The sequence below is a fragment of the Aplidium turbinatum genome, chromosome 6 (genome assembly GCF_918807975.1).
Source record: "Aplidium turbinatum chromosome 6, kaAplTurb1.1, whole genome shotgun sequence".
NCBI lineage: Eukaryota > Metazoa > Chordata > Ascidiacea > Aplousobranchia > Polyclinidae > Aplidium > Aplidium turbinatum.
In genome coordinates this window covers 9,828,517-9,854,517 of record NC_137477.1, presented here as the reverse complement: position 1 = coordinate 9,854,517, position 26,001 = coordinate 9,828,517, and the positions used below count along the sequence as shown (strand labels likewise).

At 37.5% G+C, this 26,001-nt stretch overlaps 2 protein-coding genes across 2 annotated transcripts; one reads left to right on the top strand and one right to left on the bottom strand.

Moving 5' to 3' along the window:
- Nucleotides 1-7,471: 7,471 nt before the first annotated feature.
- LOC145772389 (cytochrome P450 2J3-like) lies at nt 7,472-10,750 on the bottom strand. The gene is made up of 3 exons (XM_082584266.1): nt 9,877-10,750; nt 9,173-9,510; nt 7,472-8,603 (listed from the first exon to the last, which is right to left on the bottom strand). The coding sequence occupies exons 1-3, from the start codon at nt 10,748-10,750 to the stop codon at nt 8,193-8,195; spliced, it is 1,623 nt and encodes a 540-aa protein (XP_082440392.1). The 3' UTR covers nt 7,472-8,192.
- Nucleotides 10,751-20,907: 10,157 nt separating this feature from the next.
- LOC145771654 (actin-3) lies at nt 20,908-25,650 on the top strand. The gene is made up of 7 exons (XM_082583383.1): nt 20,908-21,078; nt 21,550-21,765; nt 22,061-22,169; nt 22,726-22,887; nt 23,094-23,221; nt 23,515-23,698; nt 24,607-25,650. The coding sequence occupies exons 1-7, from the start codon at nt 20,953-20,955 to the stop codon at nt 24,810-24,812; spliced, it is 1,131 nt and encodes a 376-aa protein (XP_082439509.1). The 5' UTR covers nt 20,908-20,952; the 3' UTR covers nt 24,813-25,650.
- The last annotated feature ends 351 nt before the right edge of the window (nt 25,651-26,001 follow it).

Below are 26,001 nucleotides of genomic sequence, written 5' to 3'. Positions count from 1 at the left end.
TTCGAGTAACGCTTTTTAAGTTCATTTAGCATTCTGTCAAAGGGTAAAGAAAAATCTCTTCTCAACTTTTCTGTAATGGATTCTGATTCACTCCACGGAAGACTGTTGCAACCTATCAATAATATCTGACCATCTCGGAAATGGTTTGGTGGGTAGCGGCATCGCTTAGCCGGCGTGGTGGTTTCACTGGTTTGATTTCTATCCGCAAACAGCGATGAGTTGAAAACCAATTTGTTAAAATCTTCCTCTGAACGCAGTGAGTCAAATGCTCTTGTCAAGTCGTTGATAGCAGCAACCCCAGTGGTGAGATCCATTTCTTCACTTTTTAAATAATCTGAAGCTTGTTTATTTAACGAAAAGCATTTATGAGGAATAAGACTAGCAGTAACAAACTCAGTTTGCTTGATGCGGAACAACAAACCAGTAGCTGCACCATTACCTTTGTTTGACATTTGTTGGAACATTGACAGCAGTGCTGGATATAGGCTACATTAATAACAACATCCAGATCATCTAAACCTGCAGACCATCTAGTAGCCTATCAGATAACGAGTGCAATGTAATTTTTCCAGACATGATTCCCTCCTTTTTCAAATGCTCTTTATACAAAAAATGTCAGTTGGGAGAACAATCCATAAAGTGGTAGATGTTACCAATTGTTTCAAAAATTGTTTTGACTGTCGCTAGTCGCTACGTTTTTAACACTGCTCAAGCACAAAATTTAATCGGTGTGCAAAACAATGAAAATATACCGACAGTTTGGCACCCGCTGCAACTAGGTGTTGCTGTACACCTTCATCCTTGTCTGACATGTTGGTGGCCCCATCAAAACCTTTGCCTATTAGGTCTTACAAAGCTTGTGTCTCAGCTGTGATAAAAGCCTTCACCTCAAAATGGTAAAATTAGACTACAATCAATCAATACAACAGAGTGATAACAATGAAGATTCTTCATTTCTTCTTATGTCAATGCTGCAAAAGTAATTCATACGTAAGAACTTGAAATTCATTTATAACGCAGTCACTAGGCCCCCCTAACCCCCTGCATACACCCCCCAAGTTTTCTAATCGGATCTCGACAAATTACAAAATTGACCTTAAATAGGAGTGGGGTGGACATGTCCAGTCCACTCCATGGCGCCGCTACTGGGCCTACTACATGTCATAATGTATGTAGACTACATTAAAAGATCTAGTTAAATGTACGGTACGTTTCTATACTAGTATCACAAGTCAGAACACGGCACTCACTCGACGACTCAATAACTTGCCTCGTACTCATCATTTTTATTACTCATCATATTTATAACAGGCATCAATGAACTGGAAAAGATGGCAATACCCTGAGCAATTCAAAACACAAATAAAGTGGTATTCTGGTTGTGAAATAGGCTTGCGTGTCTTTGCTAGCCACACTCAATGTTGTAGTGTGCGCGAAACGGGCTACTTGTTCACTTTTCTTTCTTCGGTCTCAGTTTTCAACGACTTGCAAAATGAAGAGAAACAATAATTGTGCACTTTTGTTTTATTAATTCAGTTTCTTCTCTCTAGTGATAAGCAAAAAATGAATTACCGTCCTGTAACTCAACCAACTTAAAACTGATGCATTTTTCTCAACCTAGTCAAAAAATGAAACGTGTAACTTACAAAAAATGTGAGATCATCTGAAGGCAAGCGCGAGACTAATTTAGTTTCTCGCGCGGGCTTGCGGTGATCGAAGCCAAACGTCACAGTAGATCAACACTGCACTAAATTTACACACAATACACTAGAAATGCATTGACTTTACCATGCAATAAAAGAAAAGTGAGAGAATTATTTTGAATTGATATCAGCTTCGGAGCCATTGAAAGGATTTAAAACGTTTACTACAAGCTCAAATATGTGCCCTAAAAAGACGTTCATCAGAAAGCGATTTTAATCTTGAAGGAGTAAGTAAAACAAAATTTTCTTAAAGAGTTCAAGGCTTTGTTCAGGCTGATGTTTTCTTTGCCAACCTTGTTCTTCTTGTGGAGCTAAATTTAACGCATGGAAAGTTATGTCCCCTATCTTGATCAGTAACACTCTTAATAACGCACCACAATCGACCAACGGCAACATAGCAATTGGCTATCAATTTTGTTGTTGTTTTTTTCATAAGATTTAAAACGTACGCAAGCCGGAAGCAGGGCCTGATTAAGGCTCACGGGGGCCCGAGGCACAGCTAAGTTTAGGGGCCCCTATTGGCAATCGCTTTCGATGCAGAGCAGGAGTGCTCAACTGTTAGCCTACTGCAAAATCGTTACACAATTTGAAATTGTTACTCAGTTCAGTTCAGTTGTTTGTTTTTTTTATTTCTGACCATCATATCAAAACAATACACGTCAACATAGCAAAGGTCAAGAAAAAGGTAGAAGCGACAAAACGCGAACGTTAAAACGTGCTTGTGATCGAAGTAAGTTATTGAGTTGAAAAAAATTTGGCACGGTCGCAAAATAACAAGTGTGCACATACTGGCACAACAACTTTCGCTACCTACGCCTACGGTAGAAAGTGCTATAAAGTGGACCGGCTGATAATTTGGACCACTGCTGTTTTTTCAATGACTGAAGTAAATAATTTCATGGTTTGTGAACAGCTTGAATTAACCTTTCTTACTGACCTAGTTTTTACTGTCTCAGAATTCAGATTCAAAGGATTCAGTCAGTGTTGTCAGATTGGGCGATTTATCTGCAATTGGGCTACTTTTAGTTGGGCTTGGCGCCAAAAAATGTTGGTTTGCGACTTGCGCTTTTTTGGGCTACTTTCAGTCTCTGATTTGGCGCGAGACGGCGCTTAAATTTGGCAGAATTTTAAGTTGTTTGACAGTGAATTTTGAGTTGGCAGAACTGAATAATTGGTAGAATCCGACCAGCCTTTGAAAATGTTGGTAAAGTTTCGGTTTATTACGGAAAAAATGACGTTATTTTTTTGATTCGGCATGAGGATTGATTTTACTGCTGACCATTAGCAGCTTTGACTGTTGTTACAGCAATGCTGTATTCATTTTCATCCAGGAGAATGGAAGGACTGACTGGCGAGTGGCGAAAGCGAAATTGCACTTGTATCAAATATCGGAAATTATAGGGTAGTTATGATCTTGGTTTAGTACCGTACCATAATTTTTGAAGCTTTTATTGGTGTCTAAGCTATAAATTAAAGTGGGAAAAATTGAATGTCAGTGGAGAAACTTACTGAATGTAAACTGGTCTTCCTTGTATGATTAAAAAACAATGATAGATTCTTGTATTTTTTGTACCAAGGTGTACGAGTTTAGAAATGCTGCAGGGGAGTATAAATTTAGAGAAGTTGCTCAATTGGCACTAACAATGTAGCCTATACCAATCAGCAATGCATTACGGTAGTTGAGCGAGCCTTTTCGAGAGTTTCTGCAATCAAAACCAAACTGCGAAATCGTATCGGACTTCAACTTTTGTCAGCGATTGTGAGGATCAGAACTTTGCTGCAACAATTGGAAAAATGCTGTTTGATCCCCGGTCATCAATGCGGAAGCATGACAGCTCTATATATGAATATGAAGCTTCAGCAGTTGATGATAGAATTTTGTTGGGTGTTGGTTCTTGGTAGTTCATCTGAGTTGACGGGCTTATGCTATGCATTAGCATCTACTATGGAACCATTTGTATCTTGAATTTGAAAATAGGAATTTGTATGAAGTCTGTATAGCATTGGCTCGTCTAAGTTTTTTTCCATTGAACAATGCTTGATTCAATATTGAACATTGTACTTATTGTATGTTGTATTAATGTATGTATTTTGTATCTACACAATCAGCATGATGGACAAAGATGTTGCTTTGTCCATGACTTTTGGGGGCATGCCCAAAAACCCCCCTAGAAAGCCTCCGCCTTCGTTGCTCAACCGTCGACGTCGCGACGGCAAATTGGGCTACTTTTAAGTTGCTTTGGCGCATTTTTGGGCTCTTTTTTTAAAAAAAATCTGGCAACACTGGATTCAGTTCAGTTGTGTTTTGTTGTTAGTAGAGGTTTTGTGTTTTGGGGGTCTGCGATGTTATTTTGCTGGTTCAAACTATTGAGAATTTTTCAAATATTGCTACAGTTACAAAAGATTATACAAAAGTAATCTGCAGGAGAGGCATTACTAATGACTACCGTATGTGCCAAAATCTTGAAGAAATGTCCACTGTTTAGTTTAAGTTTATTAATTCTAAATGACACCAAGCAACATAAGATTATGCTAACTGTAATATGGACCACCTAACTGTTTGGTAATATGGTCCAGTGGTCCAGGTTATGGTCAATTGGTAGAAATTTGTTTCTCAGTAATAAAGACAAGCATAGAAATGAAGTTCCATGAGATTTATGCATTTTTTTCAAACTTTTTAGAGTGCATCATAAAATATATTTGTAACTTGCTTTCTTATAGTGATAAAAGCTATTACCAGTAATTTGCATAATCACTTTGATATTATAAACAATTTGATTAAATTCTGATGACATGTCTAAGCATGGAAATTGGATTTAAAATGGATTTATATGCAGTAAATGGATTTAAAAAAGCAGGAATTTACCCCATTAATCCTCTTGTATTTGATGAAAGTGATTTTCACTCAGCTGAAGTTACTGACAAGCCTCATGAAGTAGACACCTCTCCAAACAATGTATCACCGCTGATAATTGATGATCAAGATATGTCTACTCAAGATGCAATTTCTCGAAACATTTCACCTTTGTCACAAGATGTGGTAAACATTGAGAAAGTGGCAAAAAATTCAATCATGTCAACAGAATTAAATGCTGGAACTTTAACTGATGCACCGTATGAAGCAATCTCACAAGCACCAGGACCATCGTCATTGAGTGTTAAGAACTTACAACCTTGTTCAGTTAGCATTTCATGCAGGGTATCTGTCGAGGACATGAGCCCACTTCCAAAACAAGTTACGAAGGGAAGAAAACGTAGAAAAACTACAAAGGCTACTGTGCTGACAGGTACCGTACGCCACACAAACATAAAATCAAGTTCACAGAGAAAGCTAAACCAGCAAAACAAGTGAGAAAAGGCTTAACCTTTTAAGTTTTCAAAAAAGAGAGGTATTCCAAGCAATGCTGCTTCTGCATGCACTTGTCTTGTGTGTGACGAGTCCACTGATGAGGATTGGATTCAGTGTTGTCAGTGCAAGAAATTGGCCCATGAAATTTGTGCTGATATATCAAATGCTCATTTTTACTATTGTGACAACTGTGCCAACGATCAATGATTTGAAACTTGTTTGAGATGACTATCATGAACGTTTCAGACTATTTTTATTTATTGAGTGTTTGTGTTCTATTTCATGCCTTTGAAGTTTGACTTCCTTGATATATTTACTTTCACATGACAACTGTCCATATTACAGTATGGTGGTCCATATTATGAAACAGGGTGGTCCATTTTAGAAACTGGGTTGATAATATGGACCACTATATAAATAAAATAATAATGTAGTATTCTTTGTTTGTGTTATGTTTTTTTGATTGGAATTGTTTTTGCAAACCAACTAGCCTGTAACTAATCAAGTAAAGTTAGTTGCACCCCAATGTTGTGGATTTTTATAAAAATATTAAGATTTTTCATTAGGTGGTCCAAATTATAGTACTTTTCCTACTAATGTAAAAAATAATGGGGGCCCCCAAAACCAGGGGGCCTGAGGCCTGTGCCTCGTGTGCCTCATGGTTAATCGGGCCCTGGCCGGAAGATCTAGCAAAGATGTGTCAAAATTCAAAATAATGAAACCAATACAACTGCAAAACTTTCGTTACTTGTCGGCTGCGTAGCCGAGTGGTGAGAACGTCTGCGTGACGTTCGAAAGGACGTGGGTTCGACACCGCTCCAGAGCACGCGCCTGATTGTGCGGCCCGCGAAGATGTGCCAATTTTGAATTGTGCGCAGCCCGCAAAACGTGTTTATAATTTACTGTAGTCTAGTCTGATACGTGTGAACAATTCATTGCGGAGTGAATTGTTATAGATATTGCACCTTCTGTTAACCATTTTAGAAATCTCCCACCGGCCACCGCTAATCCATTGTATTTAATTATTTGGAACGTAAAAATGTATGGTCACATAAAAAGCTTTATGAACAAATTACGACTTTGGAAAGCTCACGTACAGACAGGAAATCTTTTCCACTTTCCAACTTTGAGAGGCTATGGAATGCATCCTGTGAAGAAAACTAAATTTGCAGACCAACTTAAAAAATTGTTGTATGAATTTTTGGCTCTTTTCAAGGACTTCAAATCTCATGAACATTTGTTTGGTACATTCGCTTCGCCATTCAACACAGACATTGACAAAGTACCAGCATCAGAAACAACACTTCAACAATCGGAAAACTTCACTCTGCCAATTTCGGTAACCGGCCCTGCGTCAAGAGTCTATACAAGTATACGAAACTACCAGGAATAAACTATCAAGGCTTTGTCAGGCCGAGGATAAAGATTGAAAACCAACCAACCAGCAGATATAACTTGAACTGATTGATCCAGGGATATCTAAACAAGGGGATACGAAGGCTTTTATTACGTCTGACAATAGAAGGGCTTCTGTTTATCGTAAAGAATCTTTGTTTATGGTAAAATGACAATTGGCACCGATAGTAGTTTAATAAATTTTGTTTTGACAACCTGCATTGCGCTATTAGCATCAGGCCTTGATACTCACTGTATGCTCATGGTCACTTGTTAATTCAAATACCCGTATAGCCTACTTCCTTTACATCTAGCCTACTGCAAAGGCTTTGTTACGAAAAACAGTTTACTGGTAACTTGTCAACTGTCTTTCTAAACAATATTCTTTAAATATGCTCTATGTAACATTTACTAACTGTTTTCCGTAGCTGACAGTATCAGCAGCACGACAAAACTTTCTGCAATTTTGAAAAGAACCGCATGTTTCACGCGCTACAAACTACCGCCCTGGTAGTGTCATAAGAATAAGGCAATCGCTGTGAGCCTTCGCATCCCTTTCTTTAAATATCCCTGGATTGATCTTCAAGAGAAAACGGATTTGAAAGTAAAGTATTTAGAAATAAATCTTGGCGATTTTTACCGAAAACATCTCAACTAAGATGACTTTCCACATTTCAAAAAATCCATGGCTTCAAAAATGGCTCTTTTTGGCTCAACGTATTTGTGCGAACAATTTGTTTCTAAAATGGGCGTCATGACATCTCCCTATCGATCGGTTCTGACAGACGAACACTTTGAAAATGAACTTCGAATTGCAGCACTTCCATTAAAGCAAATTCGGAAAAAGCTTTCGGGAAAAGAAGCCAGCTGCAAACTTCTCACTGAACTCGTTTAAAGACGGTGTGACAATAAATTTTAATAGCAGTTTTCTTCAAAAATTTATGCGTTTTAACTTATTATTTCTGCGAGGAGATAACCCCTCATAATGCTATAAGAATAACATGATTAACAAAAAAACTACTTTTTTGTACCTGCAACTACAAGAAATCATATGTTAAATAAATGTGCGGCCGGCGGTTTCACATAGTTATTTATATCCGCCCTCCTGTAATAAAGGTTGCACACCCCTGATGTAAATGATCGTGTATTTATGATACTAGAGTTTTTTTTGTGAATCTAGTGTTTTTTTTTCAGTCAAATCTAGTAGGCTACTTTTCCATGACAGGAGAGTGGCAACATTGCTTTAGTCTAATAAAGCAGAGATCGGGCCGCTGCCGGTCGGTGAGGAATTTGTTAGGCTACCGGACATCGCAAAACCAAGGCCAAATTGCAATTTTTTTATCAACAGGGCAAGTGCTAAAATATGAATTTCATCAATAATTTGTCAATAATTAAGCTTTAGTAAGCGTTTACTGTAAAAAATTTCAAACAAAAGAAACAAGAAATTCATAAAGCTTTCTTCAAAAACAGCAAAACGACAGCGTTCAAGAAAAAATTACAAAGTAGGCTGGGCATACGAACACACTGCGGTTGTCATTCTCTACCATAATCTCTCTAGGTCGGAGCAGTTTATTGCTGCAAAACAGGCACAAGGCTTTCAGCGGTACGGTGACTGAATGAGTTGTGATATTTGTGCATGCACCAAACATATGTTGTTTATCAATGGCCGGTCCGTAAAGTAATGCCTGCCTCAAACCGATCAGTGGTGCGAAAAAGGTTGCCGACCCCTGTAGGCTACTAAAGATTTACCACCGTTTACTGGCAATAAGCATGTGCACGAAAGAACGTAAGGTCACCATGCTTTCACCGTTTAAATCAACCTTTTGTCCAGGTGCAAACGAGAAATTAAATCGACGAAATAAAGTCACTGTGGCGAGATAAATTTCCATGCTTGCCAGTTGCACTCCAAGGCAACTCCTTGCACCGACACCAAAAGGCATCCAATGGGGTGACTTCACGAATTTTCCCTCGTCATTTAAATGACGTTCGGGTGAAAATTTTTCTGGATTCGACCACACACTTTCATCATGATGAATGCCCCATATGTTGGTGAGAATGATGGCCCCTTTAGGGATCTGGTAGCCACACAGCATGCTTGTTTTGGCCGCTTGATGTGGAACAGATAATGGCACTGGTGGTCGAATTCTCAAAGTTTCCTGGGAAAAACCTTTGCGTTAATTTTATTGCCGAAACACAGACGATCTATAGCCTATATATCGATCTAACTATAGCCTATATAGGTCGCCATGGAAACATACAGTCCACTAAGGTCTCGTGCAACCATGCCCACCTATAATTTACTGTCCAACTTTGTGTTGAGCAACAATCGTTGGCATCTATATTAGTTGGGTTTCAACCCTGGTGGTTTGCTTATTGCAGACTTTTGCCGCAAGTGTCTTTACTTACTCGATGATCTCGCCCTATTTTCTGTAAGCTGCTGCAATGCAAAAAGACGATTAGCCTAATTTTTCTCTTTAGGCCTATTGTTACAGGAAGAACAGCATTTTTGTTATGGCCCATCAAACGCAATGGCAAACTGCACACGTAAACCTTAAAATAAGCTATTCATTTTCGAAATTTAAACCACAACTGTAATTGCAAGTGTAAGAGCAGACTACATTGTCACTTACAGAATTACAGTAGGCCTGCATAGGTACAACAAATCACGCTTGATAGTATAAGCATAAGCCAGTTCACAGCTGTGTAAATAGACAAGGTAGTCTACCTGAATCACTGATCTCACGTAAGGTAACTTTTCCATTATTGATGTGGAGGGTACTCCGTTTTCGCCCAGAAATTTGTCTATTTCTTGTTGCATCTTTTGCTGCATGTTGGGGTATTTGCATAAATAATAAATAATCCACGTAAGAGAAGTTGCAGATGTTTCAGTGCCAGCCATGAAAAGGTCTCGTGCTATTCCAACCATTTGATCAATTGTGAATGACGACAACCGCTGGTAATCAATCGAGAAATCGTTTTCTTCATCTTCAAAGCTCGCGGTACTCGAAGAGCTTTCGAGGCGCTGTTTTGATGCATTCAAGATTTCATTTTTTTCTTCGTTTTCTGAAAAAAAAAGTACTAAATTTGGTAATGCGATCATTTGTAATAAATTACAAAACGTGCTAAACAGTGAAGCTTAGTAAATTTCAATAGCCTACACACTGCTGTCTAATGTAATGAAAACAACAGAGCGCTCGACTGTTAGCGTTCAACAAAGCGTTCGACTGAACTATTTGTAAATTTATAAAATATACTGTTATAATGCTCAACCCTGTTGTATTGTTGTGTCTTGCTTGCCTTTGGTACAAAAAAGCAAACTCTCTCCTGAAACTAGGCTATAGAAATAAAAATACTAACAACAAAGGTCAAACGTGTCCGAGTTGAATTAAATAATTCTGCAAATTTAATCTTACTACGTCTTTTACTTACGCAGTGGCCTATTTTCTCGTTTCTTCATTTGAGTAATGAAGCTATCAACATAATCGCGTGGGTGACTGGGATCATGTGTTAGTTGATGACTTCTTATTTCCTTCTCAATTTCGTTGCTAAACCTTTCACGAAAAACTTCACTTCTTTTCCAAACATCTGAGAAAACGGGAAGATATCTAAGATGGGGTGCAAACATTAACACTCCCGATAGAATATTCGTTTTCTTGGGTGTTAGCATTTCTTCGATAAGGAGCTGAAGATTTTTGCTTTCGGCAGCAAGATCGTGCCCGAACACAATGTGGCAGATCACACTTGATGCAGATTCATACAATAGGGGAATGATGTCAAACGGTGGCGATGACTCATTTTTCCCACACATGTCGTTTACTTTGTTGCACATCTTGTGCATGACATCGAGAATTTGAGGCTCCAGACTTCTTTTTCCCATTCCGAATTCTCTAAGTGTGTGCAAACCAAAACGACGTTGCTCTTTAAAGAAGTCATTGTATTTTACAAAGATTATGCCATTCCCGTCAAACACTGGAAGAGTCATAGGCCGGTCGACAAAACAATCGTATTTAGCAAACGCTTCATATGCAGTTTTAAGTCCTCCCAACACAACAACGTCTGTACCTCCAAATTTAACCATGTACAGAGGACCATACTTTTTTGACCACTTTTGCATCACTTTTTCTGGGTATGCACGAAGTGACAATACCACCCCGAGCAGTGGAATCCCATTACTACCAGGAGGGCTATGTTCTGATCTTTTATTCCATGCTTTCCAAGCAAGAAAATAGGTGACAACGGCTAGAGCTAAAGTTCCAACAAAAGGATTTAACGAAAGGCTTTTATCCCAAGTAGTACGGACCATAGCTTTGACTTTTCTGAAAAGTTTGTCACCTTTTTCTTTCTCAGTAGGCCAACGTAACAGTACTTGGTTGCTATAGCGTGTAGGCATTTATAGTCCACTACAGAAACAGCTATGTTTACTTTTCTCTACCACCAGGTACCCTTTTTCCTGGATAACCTTGTATTTGTTTGCCTTGTGGTGGATTTATTTCAATTGCTGCAAATAGAATGTTGTTTCATCAACAACATGAAACTGTTGCACTCCAACCCTGCACAAAATAGTTTACAATTGTCCTGAATCAAATAAAAAAAAAAATAGTCTGAAATAAAGCCAAATCCCATTGCTATACTTGCCTAATGCCTATACTAAGGTTAGCAATCGCTGAAAGGAGTCTTTTATTAAAACCCCGTAATTATCAGTGTTCTGTTGGACTACACCGAGAGGCTATTATAGAGAGCAGTTAGTTTTTGGTTTGATTGTTCAAAACATTGTAGCTCCCGCAAACTTTGCACACCTGGCTTCTATGTTTTCTGTCGTCACTTATTATTGGTTAGGCCTACCATATTTTCAACGCCTAAAAAGAGGACACGTTTCGCCAGCAAGTAGAATTTTACGGTTGAAGAATCGTTTACATCATTTTTATTTAGATCATTACAGTAGGCCTATCGGCCTACGCAGCAAAAGTTACCAAAAAAAAAAAAAACAACAACAAGAAAACAGATTGACTGAACGTTCAACTTATTTTTTCGCATTATTAGTGCTTCCTTAAGACAACAAATGATTTTATATTATTAAGAGTCAGCAAAACGTAAAAAAAAATAGCTAATTTTTAGGCAGTTTCAGTCAGACAGCCATAATCGCAAAAATCTGCAAAATGTGACAAATCAGGCACGATCTCCAGGTAGCCAAACCTTAACTTTTTTCAACAAGGAATGACCAGCCTTAACGAAATTGTTAAATTACTTGCAAGAAATATGATTAAACAGTAGGCTGCACAAGTGCACGTAACCGGTTAAGATGCTAAAAATGACGTGAACTAAAAATCAGCCTTTCCTTGCGAAGCTGTAGGCCTATCCATGCTATGATTAGTTTCGCTTTGTTTCAAGTAACAAAGGAACTAAACTGAGTTGGTAATTAACAATGTCTACAAGCGTTGTATCAATATAAAACGTATGTAGGTAAAAGAATAATTTTTGTGAAAGTGTGAGCATGGCCTTTAAAATGTCGTTTAATATCTTACAGTGAACCAGGCAATGAACGTTCAACAGCAGTTCCATAAAATGCGTCAATTTCTTGTAGAATTTATAAATCAGCATGTTACATTGGTAGCCTATGTAAAATGTTTAGAAAAATCATAGCCTACGAGCCGTCGCTGAAACGTCACCAAGCAATATAATCCGTTGCCTCTACCTAGTGATCGATTTCGAGTAATGGGTAGTACCAAATTTAAGTCATAAGTATAGTAGACAACCGGAAACAGACATTGCAGTCGGCTGCAGCGTGGGTCAGGTGTATGTCGGAAGGCGTACACCGATGCATAGCGCTCAAGTCCGCTTTCCCGCAATGCAGGATAAAGATAAACAAACAAACAAAATATAAGCAAGAAAACCCAAACTGTCAAAAAAGAGGACATTTGAGCATTTTTAGTGTCCTCGGAGGACAGTTCATTTTTTTTCAAAAAAAAAGACAAATCCTCTTAAAAGAGGACGTATGGTAGCCCTATTATTGGTAAACTTATAAACAGCAAATAGATATACTTATTTTCAACTCAACGCCACCACTTTCTTTGATTTACAATTTTGATGACTCCAAACAAAAATGGATCAGTTAGGCTACATTGTAATAGTGAATAAATGTAATTAATTATACTTTTTCGTGTAATTGGAATTGAGGCATTTTGTTGTGTAATTGTAGCCTAATTGGCTTATAATCGTAATTAAAAAAAAAATGGTTCAAATTTCAATTACATTGGTAAGTAATGCACGAAAAATATCAATATTTTTTGTTGAGCCGCTAGTTGGGGTTCAAAAGGGATTTCCACATTACAACTTCATCTTTATCAAATGCGATTCTAGTTGTCTTTGTTAAAATCAAACTGTAAAAATCATCAATGAACATAAATATTGAAACATTTAAATTTTGTAATTGGAACATGTTGATTACAATAAAGAGTAATTATAATTTAAAAATTTTACAACAATGTTGGTTGGTTGGTTTTGAATCTTTATCCTCGGACTGACAAAGCCTTGATTGGTTATTCCTGGTAGTTTCGCATACTTGTAGAGGCTCTTGACGCAGGGCCGGTTACCGAGATTGGCAGAGTGAAGTTTCCGATTGTTGAAGTGTTATTGCCAGGGAATTATTCCATTCACTAGGTGCCGCTGAATGGAGAGCAGTCCTAAGATGTGTTGCTCAAGCTCACACCTCGAGAGTCGAACCAACGTCACGTGATCTTAAGCCGGGCGCGCAACCACTGAGCTAACGGGACGACAATGTAACCTTATTGTAATTGTAATGTAGCTAATTAAAAATATTGATGGTGTAATTGAACTAAAAACAATGTAATTGATCTAACTCAGCTCCAATGGCTCTTTTGTTTGGTTAAAATCTGATAATTTTATATTTGTGGGATTATTATTATTATTTGCAGTAGTCTACATATTCACTGCAGCGTCATTACCAATTACCAGCAGTCTAGCCTACCTTTGTTATCCATTGTGTATAAGTAATGCAAGGACACATTAGTCGTGAGTTCGGATGTTTCCTATACAAAATTTAAGCGATATTGTTTAAAGAAAAATTGCTATAATAATTTGTTTACCACTGTATGTTTCTATGTGGCTTGACATAATAACGGAGTTAAAGCGATATTAGGTTTGCACACAAACCAATTCGCAAAAACCAAAAATTAATATTTATACAATTTACTAAAAATGTCAAGGCTATGCGTAAAACAATTAGACTGGCGTGCGAAAGAACGTGTTTGTTCTCAATGACGTGTTTGCAAAGGCTTAATTTTGTATACTTAACTTGCAATCTACTATGAGAAGTATTTGATAAACATACACTCTGCATTCCACATCGCAGCTTGATTTATTTGTACCGCGGAAAGTTAGTTAGCCCAACCGTTTAATAACATTGAAACGATTTATTTTGTGACACTATATTCAAAACCTCAAACAAATCCGTAGACAAGAATTTCACTTTTGCCTCAATTATATTGCAAATGTAAATTTATTCTTGCCTCGATTCTATTTGCACTACTGTATCCAATCAGATAGAAGCATTTTTTCATGCTTTGCTGCTGGCCTACTATAGTAGCGTACAGTATCAGTGCTGTGGTACCGGTTAAGAGAGCGAAGCAGGGAGTCCCCGTTTCAAGGATTTCAAATCTCATGAACATTATCGCCATTCAACACAGACGTTGACAAAGCACCACCTGAACCCAATATGAACTGATTAATCTCCAACTCCAAGAGGTGATTGCTTTGAAAGCAAAGTATTTGGAAACAAATCTTGGCGATTTTTACCGAAAACTCTCAACCCAGATATCTTTTCGCAACTGAAAATATTTATGGTTTCAAAAATGGCTCTTTTTAGCTCAATAACGTATTTGTGCGAACAATTTGTTTCTAAAATGGGCGTCATGAAATTCACCAATCGATCGGTTCTGACAGACGAACACTTCAAAAATGGACTTCGAATTGCGAGCACTTTCATTAAAGCAAACTTGGAAACAGTAGTCGGTAAAAAAAAGCCTGCTTGCAAATTTCTCATTGAATTTGTCTGAAGTCTGTCTGACAATAAATTTGAGCATTTTTTTTCTTCCAAGAGATAACCCCTGATAATGCCATAAGATCAATAACAAAAAGAAACTATTTTTTAGGCCTGCAACTATTAGAAGGCATATGTTAATTAAGTAAACGTACGGCGCGCTGTTTCATCCAATTGTTTATAATTATCTGCCCCTCCTGTAATAAAGGTTGCACACCCTTGGCCTACTGCGGTTGACTGTAAGAGTCGCAATTTTTATGCCACGATACCATGCCGACATATTTGCAGAGCTAAAAAGTTTAAGATTACATTTTGTAGCAATAAGCTATGACAAGTTGCTTAATTGCTTTGAAGTTTTGAAAGAGGTGCACAGAACAGTTTAGAAATTATAACGTCCAAGACAAAAAAGATGTTACTTTCATTCTAACTCCCGCCCTTTCGGATGTGATCGGGTCTAAAAGTAGGCTATTACTGTAAAACTGACAAGATTAAGCTTCTAAAAAGCCTTAGTCTGAAGATAAACATTCCCACAATCGATCAACCAACACACCATTGTTTTGTGTGTGGTTTTGCTTTAAAATCAACAATTCTACTTTCTCTCGAGGAAAGATGTAGTGTAACTCGGCTGGATAGGCCTATTCCTATAGACCAGGGGTCACCAAACTACGGCCCGCGGGCTGGAACCGGCCCGCGAACTGATTTCATCCGGCCCGCTACGTGCTGCGGAAATAACAGCTGCACTACAACTGTTAAGGAAAAAAGTTACCATTTTGTAAAGGACTGACGTTGCTGTTGAGCTACACGCAACTTGCTTATCTTGCTAAGTGCTAAATAATGATTTTTCCATATTGTTTCTTTTTATGACATCACAAACTTTGTTGTTCAAAACACCAATGTTTGATCAGTGCGATATCTCTGCTTAGGCAAATTATACCAGCCTGACTAGACATCATAAGCAGAAGGATTTGGACAATTTAAGTCAATGGAGATTCTAAATAGTTGTATACCTTTTCGCAATTTGCATCCGGCCGGAAGCTGTAATCTCGCAGCAGTGCCGGTCTTAGGGTATTTCGGGCCCTGTGCGGAATATGCTTTGCGGGCCCCAATGACAATGATCCAATTCAGTAGCGTAGCTAGGTATTTTGAAAGGGGAAGAGGGGGGTGGTTTGCGGTCGGCGGGCGAAGCCTGACGGTGTGTTCGCCGAAGGCGACACCCAGCGGCGGGGGGTCTGGGGGCCACCCCCAGAAAATTTTGAAAAATTACTTTGAATTTGGGGCATTCTGAGAGGTATGAATAGCCTATTACCGTAAAATGGTGCTGTCCGGTGGCTAGCAAAAGGATAAGATCAAGTTTTCTTTGGCATTTTTCGAAAATAAAGCTATGTCTCCATGTTGAGTCTGGATGCACCCTATTTCGTCCCCTGAACAATTCGCACCCCGATTACGTACCCTGAAATCAGGGTACGAAATAGGTTGAATTCTTAAACATTTCTAACCCTGACGTGATTGCATAGCACGAACAATTGTTGAGAGAATATAATTTCCAGCACATTGTAGGGCGCATTTAGAAAATGTTAATACTGTATCGCTTAGCTGCCATTTAAGCAGAAAAGCTTTGGATTTTTAGGTTGCTTCAACGTTTGATGACATTGAATCAGCATAATAACGGTGAATTCTTCACTAAGAATGGATGGGAGTACCTAATTCTACACTAATCAGGGCAATTTACTTCAAGTGTTACATCACAATGTCTAGCTTTGATCTCCAAGTAATATTGATAAGGCAAGGTTGGTTACCTACAAAATTAAATTATACGAGTAGGTTAAGTTTTGGTATTACAGTAAGGCCCAGGAAAAATTCTATAAGTGAGAATGAATACGATGAACCTACAGTACTTGCTCTCCATCACTTTGCCTCACATGACACACAAAAATAAACCTAAGGATAAAAGCCTAGTGAAATTTTGCACAGCAGAAAACAATAACCCAGCTAGAAAGCTACGTATATTACACGTTGATTTTTGGTTGATTTTAGGTAGTATGGTATCTTAGGTAGAATTCAGGTGTTATTAAGGAGTTTGTGTACACCAACAAAAATTCACTTGTTTAAAAAACATTTTTTGAGAGACATATTTTAGTTATCATTTAGTATGACTAGTGTGTAAATATGATTCTAGAAGTTTTATCAGGGATTATTTTGTGAATATAACTCTTGCAAAAATAACACGTGTTTTCCACGTATATTACACGTGTTCAAAGTCCTATGATTATTTGACTAATTTTTAAGGTATATAAGGTAAAATCACACCCAGAAGAGGGCATACAAAAGAGAAAAAATGTTTACCCCAGCAGAAGGATGTTTTACCGGAATTTTTTGTATGTTGATTATATGTTGTTTCCACGTGTATTGCACGTTTCCATCTGTTGAAAAGTAACACGTGTTTTCCACGTATATTAAACGTGTTAAAGTTCTTTCGTTCATTTGGGCAATTTTTAATCTGTGTTAGGTAAAACTACCTCCCAAGGACGGTATAAACAGAAAGAATTTTCCACTCAAGTGGATTGGTGTCAACCACGCTCCTCCGCATTTTTTAGGATATAAGCTAGATTATGTGTTTTTGTAGGTGTCTTTACACGTTTTTATTACGTTATGTAAAAAGGAAACTTCATGACATTTTTTAGTCGCAAATTAGTGTGATCTTTTAACGATAGTTCTTAGTGTAAATTTAAGTGGTCTCGCTTACTGATATTAAACAATTACTTACTAAGGTTTGGTACGGTAGCCACTTTAACAAGTCGAAATTCTGCCACTAAAAATGACTAGAATGAAACCGCCAACCAATCATAAGCTACGGTTTAAGTGACATAAAAATGGCAAAAAGAAGATGATAGAAAGCAAATTAAGTGATGGATTTTTGTCAGCTGGTTGGCTTAGGGGTTAAGGTTAGGGCTAGAAAGTAGTCATTTCATTGACGCCGGTTCGATTCCCACCACTGCTATTTCTCTTTTTCTTCTCTAATTCCAAATAAAGTTCAAAACAAGCATTAACTCTCCGAATGAGTGCTAGAAGGGTCACAATTGGACAGTAGCCTTTTATAACAATATGTGTTATACAAATGTGTTAAATAAATACAAATGTGTTAAATTGTTGATTTCAGATACGGTACGCGGAAATTAGGTAGAATGTGGGTGTAAAAACACGTAAAATCCACCACCAAATATACGTGTAATACACGTGAAATAGTGTCGACACTTATACGTGAAAACGTATAATACACGACCCAAGGAACGTAGAATCTACGTGTCAGATACGAGGAAATTAGGTGTAATGCGGGTGTAAAACACGTAGAATCCACCATCAAATATACGTGTAATACACGTGAAATAGTGTCGACACATATGCGTGTATTATACGTGAAAATTAACGTATAATACACAACCCAAGGTACATAGAATCTACGTGTCAGATACGAGGAAATTAGGTGTAATGCGGGTGTAAAACACGTAAAATCCACCACCAAATATACGTGTAATACACGTGAAATAGTGTCGACACATATGCGTGTATTATACGTGAAAATTAACGTATAATACACGACCCAAGGTACGTAGAATCTACGTGTAATACACGTGAAATTTCTAGCTGGGAACTTTAGTGCAGAAGTTTTCCGACTCCTGCCCAGAGTGTTGTGACGCAAGAAGCCACACGACCTTGTTCGGTGGAAGTTAATCAGTGATGTTGTGTATTGGGCAGCTACAGAGCGCTTTGACTCTTTAATGGTCTTGTCTGATGAAAGCCTTTCAGAGTGAAAAATTATTATCCACTTAAGTGCTTAAGCATGACGATCGAAGTTAAATCTGGTGTGTCCGCCGTGAGACTTGATTTGTCCACCGAGATAGCTGCTCAGGCTGGACACGTTTGTCCGCTGTCAACAAAATCGAGTTTCGACCTATTTCGTCCCCTGAAAAGATCGAGAGAAATTTTGAAATGTTTGCGGCAATTCCGATCGGCGACTTCGGCTCTTTTGATTTTTTTCTCGATCTTTTCAGGGTACGAAATGTTCAGGGGACGAAATAGATTGCACCTGTTGAGTCTCTATGTTTTCTTGTTGCTAATTCCTTTGTTGAATTTTTCCATTGGAAATGACAAAAATTACTGCATTTTCTGAGTAAATTGCGGGCCCTGTGCGGTCGCACGGTTCGCACACCCCAAAGACCGGCACTGCTCGCAGCAATCCAGCTCTCAGAGAAAAAAGTTTGGTGACCCCTGCTATAGACTATTTTTCGTAATTTACGTCTGCTCTGTTGTCTAAGCCGGTCAGAAATTAAAAAATATTGACTTGTTAAAAAGAACTCGACTTGACTATTGAGCAATGCAAGTGTTGGCGATTTTTACCATTATCATAAACATAATTTTATCATTATCATTTGGATGCATTATCATAAACCACAGACAACCATGGTGCTAATTGTGGGCAAAATTATTTTTGGCTCAAGGTCTCAAAAAAATGACGCGGCACTGAGTAGCATCGACATGCTTTTTTTTTAATTGAAATTTCTTACTGATGAAATGTGGGTTGCACTTTTTTAATTAAAGATGAAAATAGCTTAGGCATAAAATACAAGAGTAGGCTAATTTTTTTTTCAAGACAGTCTACTAATAGACATCTTCAATCAATTTTCAAAATTGATCCTGGATATAGGCCTACACTTCAGACTTTGCCGAGCACAAAATAAATCAGTGCAAGCTTACTAAAACAATAAAATAGCCTAATAACACAACTCGAACTGATAAAACTTTCTTTCGTTTTTTAAAGTAGTTTGGAATAAAACTGGAGTGCTAGCCGAGTCAGTAATCAATACAACCTAAAAGATTCAATCTTGAAAGTGATTTATTAAATACGATAAACACTGTGTATAGTGTATACTCAAGCTTTATCTGAAACATGGATAAGCAACCCATTGATTTTCAAATCTGTTCACTTATGTAAGAGTTATGATTAAAATTATTTAAACATCAGTTGATAATAATTTTTGATTTAAGATTGATTTATTACCTTATAATTTTTTACAAATTTTACTCATCACCACTTATTCTGTGAAGTAGTGTAAAATGTTTACCCTTGTTAAATAAAAATAGTAAAAATATACATCTACAAAGTAAAACCAGAGCGGCAAAACATCATCGTCCAACATTTTGACACTAAATTTATTTCAACTTAACAATTTTATTCAAACTAAATAACTAAATTACAGTAGGCTACCGTAACTTACACGTTAGTATCGTTTTTGAAGTTGCGAGCTTTATCTAAAACATTAATAAACAACCCATTGATTTTCAAATCCGTTCACTTGTGTAAGAGTTATGATTAAAATTATTTAAACATCAATTGATAATTTTTGATTTAAGATTGATTTATTACCTTATAATTTTTTACAAATTTTACTCATCACCACTTGTTCCGTGAAGTACTGTAAAATGTTTACCCTTGTCAAAATAAAATAATAAAATGTTCATCTACAAAGTAAATTTTCTAGCTTTTAACAAAAAAAAACTTGTTTAGATTTTGACCAAATATGGCAATAATCTTACATCATGACCAAATATGGTCACGAAATAATATTATTGAAGCTTCCAGGAATGCGGTGCAGGCTTAGAATAAACTACAGTAGTCTATTGAAAAGAAGAGACAGGTGTGTTACAGTTTTTATCTCTTTGATCTTTCCGATAAAGTTTGCAATAAGTATAACCAGAATGGGGTTTGCCTTGACCTCTAGTGACACCTGAAATAGTTTTACTGGTCCAGTCTTAAGTGATGTAGGAAAGCATTTGCTACGCTTGAAGTTAGGTTTGTTTTTGTCGTGAAATGACCTCAGTTTAGCCCAAAAAGTGTATTTTTGAAGTTAGCCTACCATTATACTAGTGCATCTTATTTAGTAGCTTGGCTGATTTACTTTAAGTTGCGGGTAATTAGCCTATAGTGCGTTACGCAGCCAGCCTATTTTAGGCCGACGAAGAATTTCTTTGGATTCATTCTGGGTTTAAATTTGTAATTTCGTTTTTATCAAAACTGCTTCAAACAAACAAACAAAAAATTACAGCAAAGTTTCCTTTCATTTTTTTTTATTCGAAATCCAAACAATTTCGTTTTATTGTTGGTTTGAAACATCAAAAAGTTCGTGATCTTGTACGATGTTCTTCCGAAGATTTACTTAGGCCTACTGTTAGGAGTGATTATTGCAAGATATGTATTTTTTGCTGTAAGGCCTATGCTACTGATGGAAGCTTTTACACAAGTGTGGCCAAAGAACTTAGAAGTTACGTTTAATAGAATCTCGTAACTTCAAAAACGGTACTAACGTGTAAGCTACGGTACTGTAATTTAATTATTATGTGTCAGAAAGTTAGTTTGAATAAAATTGTTAAGTTGAAATAAATCTAGTGTCAAAATGTTGGACGATGATGTTGCTGCTTTAGTCATTGACAATGGCTCTGGAATGTGCAAAGCTGGTTTTGCTGGAGATGATGCACCCAGAGCTGTGTTTCCATCACTTGTGGGGCGCCCTAAACACCAGGTAAGCTAATTAATGTACTATCCGCCCAGGAATTCTTAGAAGTACGGGATGCGAAGGCGCTTGCTCAGAGAATTGTGCTTTATAAAATAGTGTTGCCAGATGTTTTTTCAGCGAAAAGTTTTATTTTTGATCAGCTCAAAAATTTGTTACTTTATTTCAAGTTATAATTTCCATTGATCAAATTGTAGTAAAAAGTTATTACCAAAAGTTTTTTTGCTATATTTAGCCTTACAACAGCAATACTGGCTTACAACTTGACCAAGTACAGCGTTTTTGCTAAAAACATCTGGCAACATTCTTGCATGACCCACACTACGGTACCTTGAAACAAGCGCCATAGCATCTCGAACTACCCTACTATAAAAGATTCATAAAAGTAGCCTTGACTTGAATAATTTTCTTGATTTACTTTTAAGCTATTTACGTTGGTATTGCTCCCAAGTAGCCTTACTAACAACTCATTGTTTTTAGGGTGTGATGGTTGGAATGGGACAAAAAGACAGTTATGTTGGAGATGAAGCTCAAAGTAAAAGGGGAATTTTAAGTCTAAAGTATCCAATTGAGCATGGTATTGTTACAAACTGGGATGACATGGAGAAGATTTGGCATCATACTTTCTACAATGAACTTCGTGTTGCTCCTGAAGAACACCCTGTATTGCTGACTGAAGCACCATTAAACCCAAAGGTTGGAAATTTGGCTTAATCAGATGATTTAAGAACCAGATAGCCTATGCCTACCATGCGAAAGCCTTGGACGTTGGTTAATATATTCGAGAGAAAAAGTACTGTAGCCTACTATAAAAGCTTAGTAGTAGTATGTGTTCATGATATTATTGACCATCCATTTGGCCTCGTTATGTAAACATAGATAATGAAACAGTAGGTTTATCTTATTAAATAATTAACTTATATAATTTGTGATAATACTTACACGAAGGCTTCAACTGAGTGACAAAAAAACTGTTGGGTGCTTTATTCAGGCAAATCGTGAGAAAATGACACAAATTATGTTTGAGACTTTCAATGCTCCAGCTATGTATGTGGCGATCCAAGCTGTACTTTCGCTCTATGCATCTGGCAGAACAACTGGTATGTTAATAAACAAGAGTCGAAAGTAAACGAAACTAGCTTTCATTCTTTTGAAGGCTAAGTTACATTATTGGTATTTTATCACATAATTTTTGTTAATTTTTTATTCGTGAACTACTACTGTGTATCTTTTCCTGGCTAAATTTTTGCTTTACAAACGACATGGTAACAACAACAAAAATCACTTGAAGTTACGTAGTGACTTCAAGCTGTTGTGTTAGCCTGTCTCCAGAGTCCAGGCTATGCCCGGTGGTTGAAAATTTACATGAATAGGATAAGGATGCCAATCTTCATGTCCACTTTCAAGCATGTGTGAACGTGTGTTACCAAGATAAAGCCAAGTGATAGGTGTCGAACCGACGTTGTGCACGCGCTTTTGTTGTTTCGCCGCGCAGACGACAAACGATTATCCCCCACCGCTTCAAATTTAGCTGCTCATGATCAATTTTGTTCGAATACACAGCTGGTTCAGTGCAACAAATTGTGTGCAGAAGGTGATTGTAATATAAAAAAAAAAAGAGAAGTAATAAGTAACTAAGCAGAATATTTCTTGCAGGCATTGTCCTTGATAGCGGAGATGGTGTGTCCCACACCGTTCCTATTTACGAAGGCTATGCTCTTCCTCATGCTATACTCAGGCAGGATTTGGCAGGCAGAGATCTCACAGATTATTTAATGAAGATTCTAACAGAGAGGGGATATTCATTTACGACCACCGGTAGGTTGTGTAGGCTGCACTTACAGAGTGGTAATGACTAATGACTGTAATGAGTAATGACTTATAAGTTGAAGAAGAAGACTTATAAGTTTATAACAAATTCAGTGTCTAGCACTTAGCAGTATCAACTAATTTACTCAACTTGTGAATGTGCGGCAATGTCAAGGTTATGCGTGAACGTACACACGTTTGATATTTGTGTTTAGCTGAGCGAGAAATCGTGCGGGATATAAAAGAAAAGTTGTGTTATGTAGCTCTTGATTATGATCAGGAGCTAGCGACAGCAGCAACCAGCAGTTCTCTTGAGAAAAGTTATGAACTTCCTGATGGACAGGTAATAGCGATGTTTCAGTTATTAGCAGTAGTGGAAGAAATGATTCAGCCCAGGTTAGCGTACTGTGTTTAAAGAAAATAAGCAATATGTCGTTCATTTGAAAAGTCACGAGAGAATAGAAACCATTGCTAGCCAGTGCATTGCCTAGATGCCACAAATTGATGACGGTGAATAGACTGGAACAGTAGTTCAGACGTCATTGAATTTAAAACTATTTCTGCAAACGCGTTCAATCCGTTTATAGCTCTCCTCACAGCATAGTAGGCTACCATATTGATCAATATTGTTTTTAGGTCATTACGATTGGCAACGAACGATTTCGTTGCCCGGAAGCAATGTTTCAACCAGCAATGCTGGGCATGGAATCCACAGGCATTCATGAAACTACTTACAACTCTATTATGAAGTGTGATGTTGACATAAGAAAAGATCTGTACGCAAATACAGTCTTATCTGGAGGATCCACAATGTATCCAGGTAGTAGCCCACATCACGTTTTGACGAAAACTATACCCCGGTGGTTCTCAACCTTTTTGTTTAGGCAGACCCCTTTTGGTGCCCTCGAAAAGTTTGCGGACCCCGAAAAAGGTTATCTGTAATTTTAGTATCTTGCACCTCGCAACGGAAACAAATGTTTCATAAGCTTTGGAGTTATACGCACTTAGAAGAATTTGAACAATACATGCTATTACTACTACAAAAAGTGCTCAATGCCAAGCAAAAAGCCAAGCAGAGCGAATTAAATCAAATATAGTTATTAGTCTCTAAACCTTTGACAGCCTGTTTCACCCTAAAAAGAGGATCGTCAGAAGGTCCTTATTCAAATATTCAAGAATTTGATGTTTTTCTATAAATTTTTTCAAAAATTAATGAATTTTGCAAACTGTAAGAATTTCTTCATTTTTTTATTTTTTTTATTTCTAATCAATATTTCGTTGTAATCACAGTCATGGCAAAACTGTGAGTGCTAATAGAAATGCAAACTTAACTCAGCAGTCTAAGTTAGCATTGTTCAGCAATCCGCTGTATCAAAAGAATTAAGTTGAACACACAAAACCTTATAAAATATGATTAACGTTTTTTATATAATTTTGTTTGCGACGTCCATTGAAATTTCAAACAACGACGCAGAACGTGGCTACGCACAGATTGAGAATCACCGTAAATACACAAATAAAACAACCAATTTGAAATGTTGCAATATATCAATCATATGCTGCAAATTCAGAAACTTTTATGTACCCCCTGAAAACGCTTTGCGGACCCGCGTTTGAGAACCGCTGCTCTAACGTAACTATTGTTGCACTGCTTGATCTGAAATCTACTCTTGCCTACAGTCAATTAAATTCCAAGTGATAGGCTACTAAACTTGTGTTTTTCGATAGGTATTGGAGATAGAATGCAAAAAGAAATTACTTCACTTGCTCCTAGTACCATGAAGATCAAGATCATCGCTCCTCCTGAGCGAAAATATTCTGTATGGATTGGAGGTTCTATTCTAGCATCTCTGTCTACTTTCCAGCAAATGTGGATATCGAAGCAAGAGTATGATGAATCCGGCCCGTCTATCGTTCATCGCAAATGCTTTTAGGCCTAAGGCTTACTGAAAGTTGATGAGAAAATTGCTCGTTTCATGACTAATAGTCCTGTGACTTTGGATCATGCAAAATGGCTCGGTTATTTCAAGACATGGTGCTCTCCATGCAACCTATACAACACTGACCATTTATAAACACAATTTTGTGTATGGGGTTAATTGCTTTGGTTATGTTTTAAATACTCTGCTTGATATTATTTCAAATATTCGTCTTGTCTAATTTAGCTAGGATAGGTTCCAACTCCGATAAAAACATTCCTAGACAACCACTTTGTCTGGTCCAGATCTGGTCAAATTCGTACCTGATCTGTACCAGATAGAGTGACTGCCTGGGTTAGACTAGGGGTGTCCAAAGTCCGGCCCGCAATACATTTTAGTATGGCTCACGCCTGTTGCACAATGTGTTATCTTTTCACACACAAATTTAATTCGCATGTTTTTAAATTAGTAAAAACAGACAAAAGCCAGGCGATAAGAGTTAGAATCATTGTTTGGAGAGTAGCCCAGTAATTAGTGATGCAGTCGAGCATTTATACATTTTCGAGCATTGGTTTTGTTTTCAAGTCGAATAAAAGTAAGTTTCAAATTTAAACCAGTCTAAGAACCGATGCGCAACATATACCGCTTTGAAAACCAGAAACACTCGAGTATTCTTTGTACAAAAGTCCCATTACTGACATGCAGCATAAGTTTAGAGAATTTTTATCGTGTTGACCACAACAAAAACATAGCGAAGGTCATTGACGTTCGATGGCTTAAACCGTTGGGAAAGCAACTTGGAAATATTCTGCAGCAAGGTAGTAGGCACGAAGGGCGTAACCGTCGGGCGAAGCCCGAGGGCGTGTTGCTGGGGGGCCTCCCCAGAAATTTTTGAAAAGCATTTCCAATTTGATGCGCTCTGAGAGCATTTCCAAAACAAATCAAAAATAAAAATCTGTCAAATTGTGCTTCGCCTATGTCGTGATCATACATCCATTTAATGTTTAGAAAGTCATGAACAATCTTAATTTTAACGTTGCAGGACCTAAATCCAGTGTTAGACATGGAATAATATTTGTCTAAATATTTAATTCGTCATGAATGCTCATTCTCAGATATTCAGTTAGGCCTACACTACAAAAACTAACACTTAGGCCTAAGCATTACAACTGCAAGCAATTTGTACAAAAAGCCGGATAAGTTT

Coding starts and splice junctions, on each gene's coding strand:
- LOC145772389 (XM_082584266.1), bottom strand. CDS start 10,750: ATGGTCCGTACTACTTGGGATAAAAGCCTTTCGTTAAATCCTTTTGTT. Junction 9,511..9,876: donor ACGAGAAAATAGGCCACTGC/GTAAGTAAAAGA, acceptor TTTTTTTTTCAG/AAAACGAAGAAAAAAATGAA. Junction 8,604..9,172: donor ACGTGAGATCAGTGATTCAG/GTAGACTACCTT, acceptor GGTTTTTCCCAG/GAAACTTTGAGAATTCGACC.
- LOC145771654 (XM_082583383.1), top strand. CDS start 20,953: ATGTTGGACGATGATGTTGCTGCTTTAGTCATTGACAATGGCTCTGGA. Junction 22,888..23,093: donor ATATTCATTTACGACCACCG/GTAGGTTGTGTA, acceptor ATTTGTGTTTAG/CTGAGCGAGAAATCGTGCGG. Junction 23,699..24,606: donor AGGATCCACAATGTATCCAG/GTAGTAGCCCAC, acceptor GTTTTTCGATAG/GTATTGGAGATAGAATGCAA.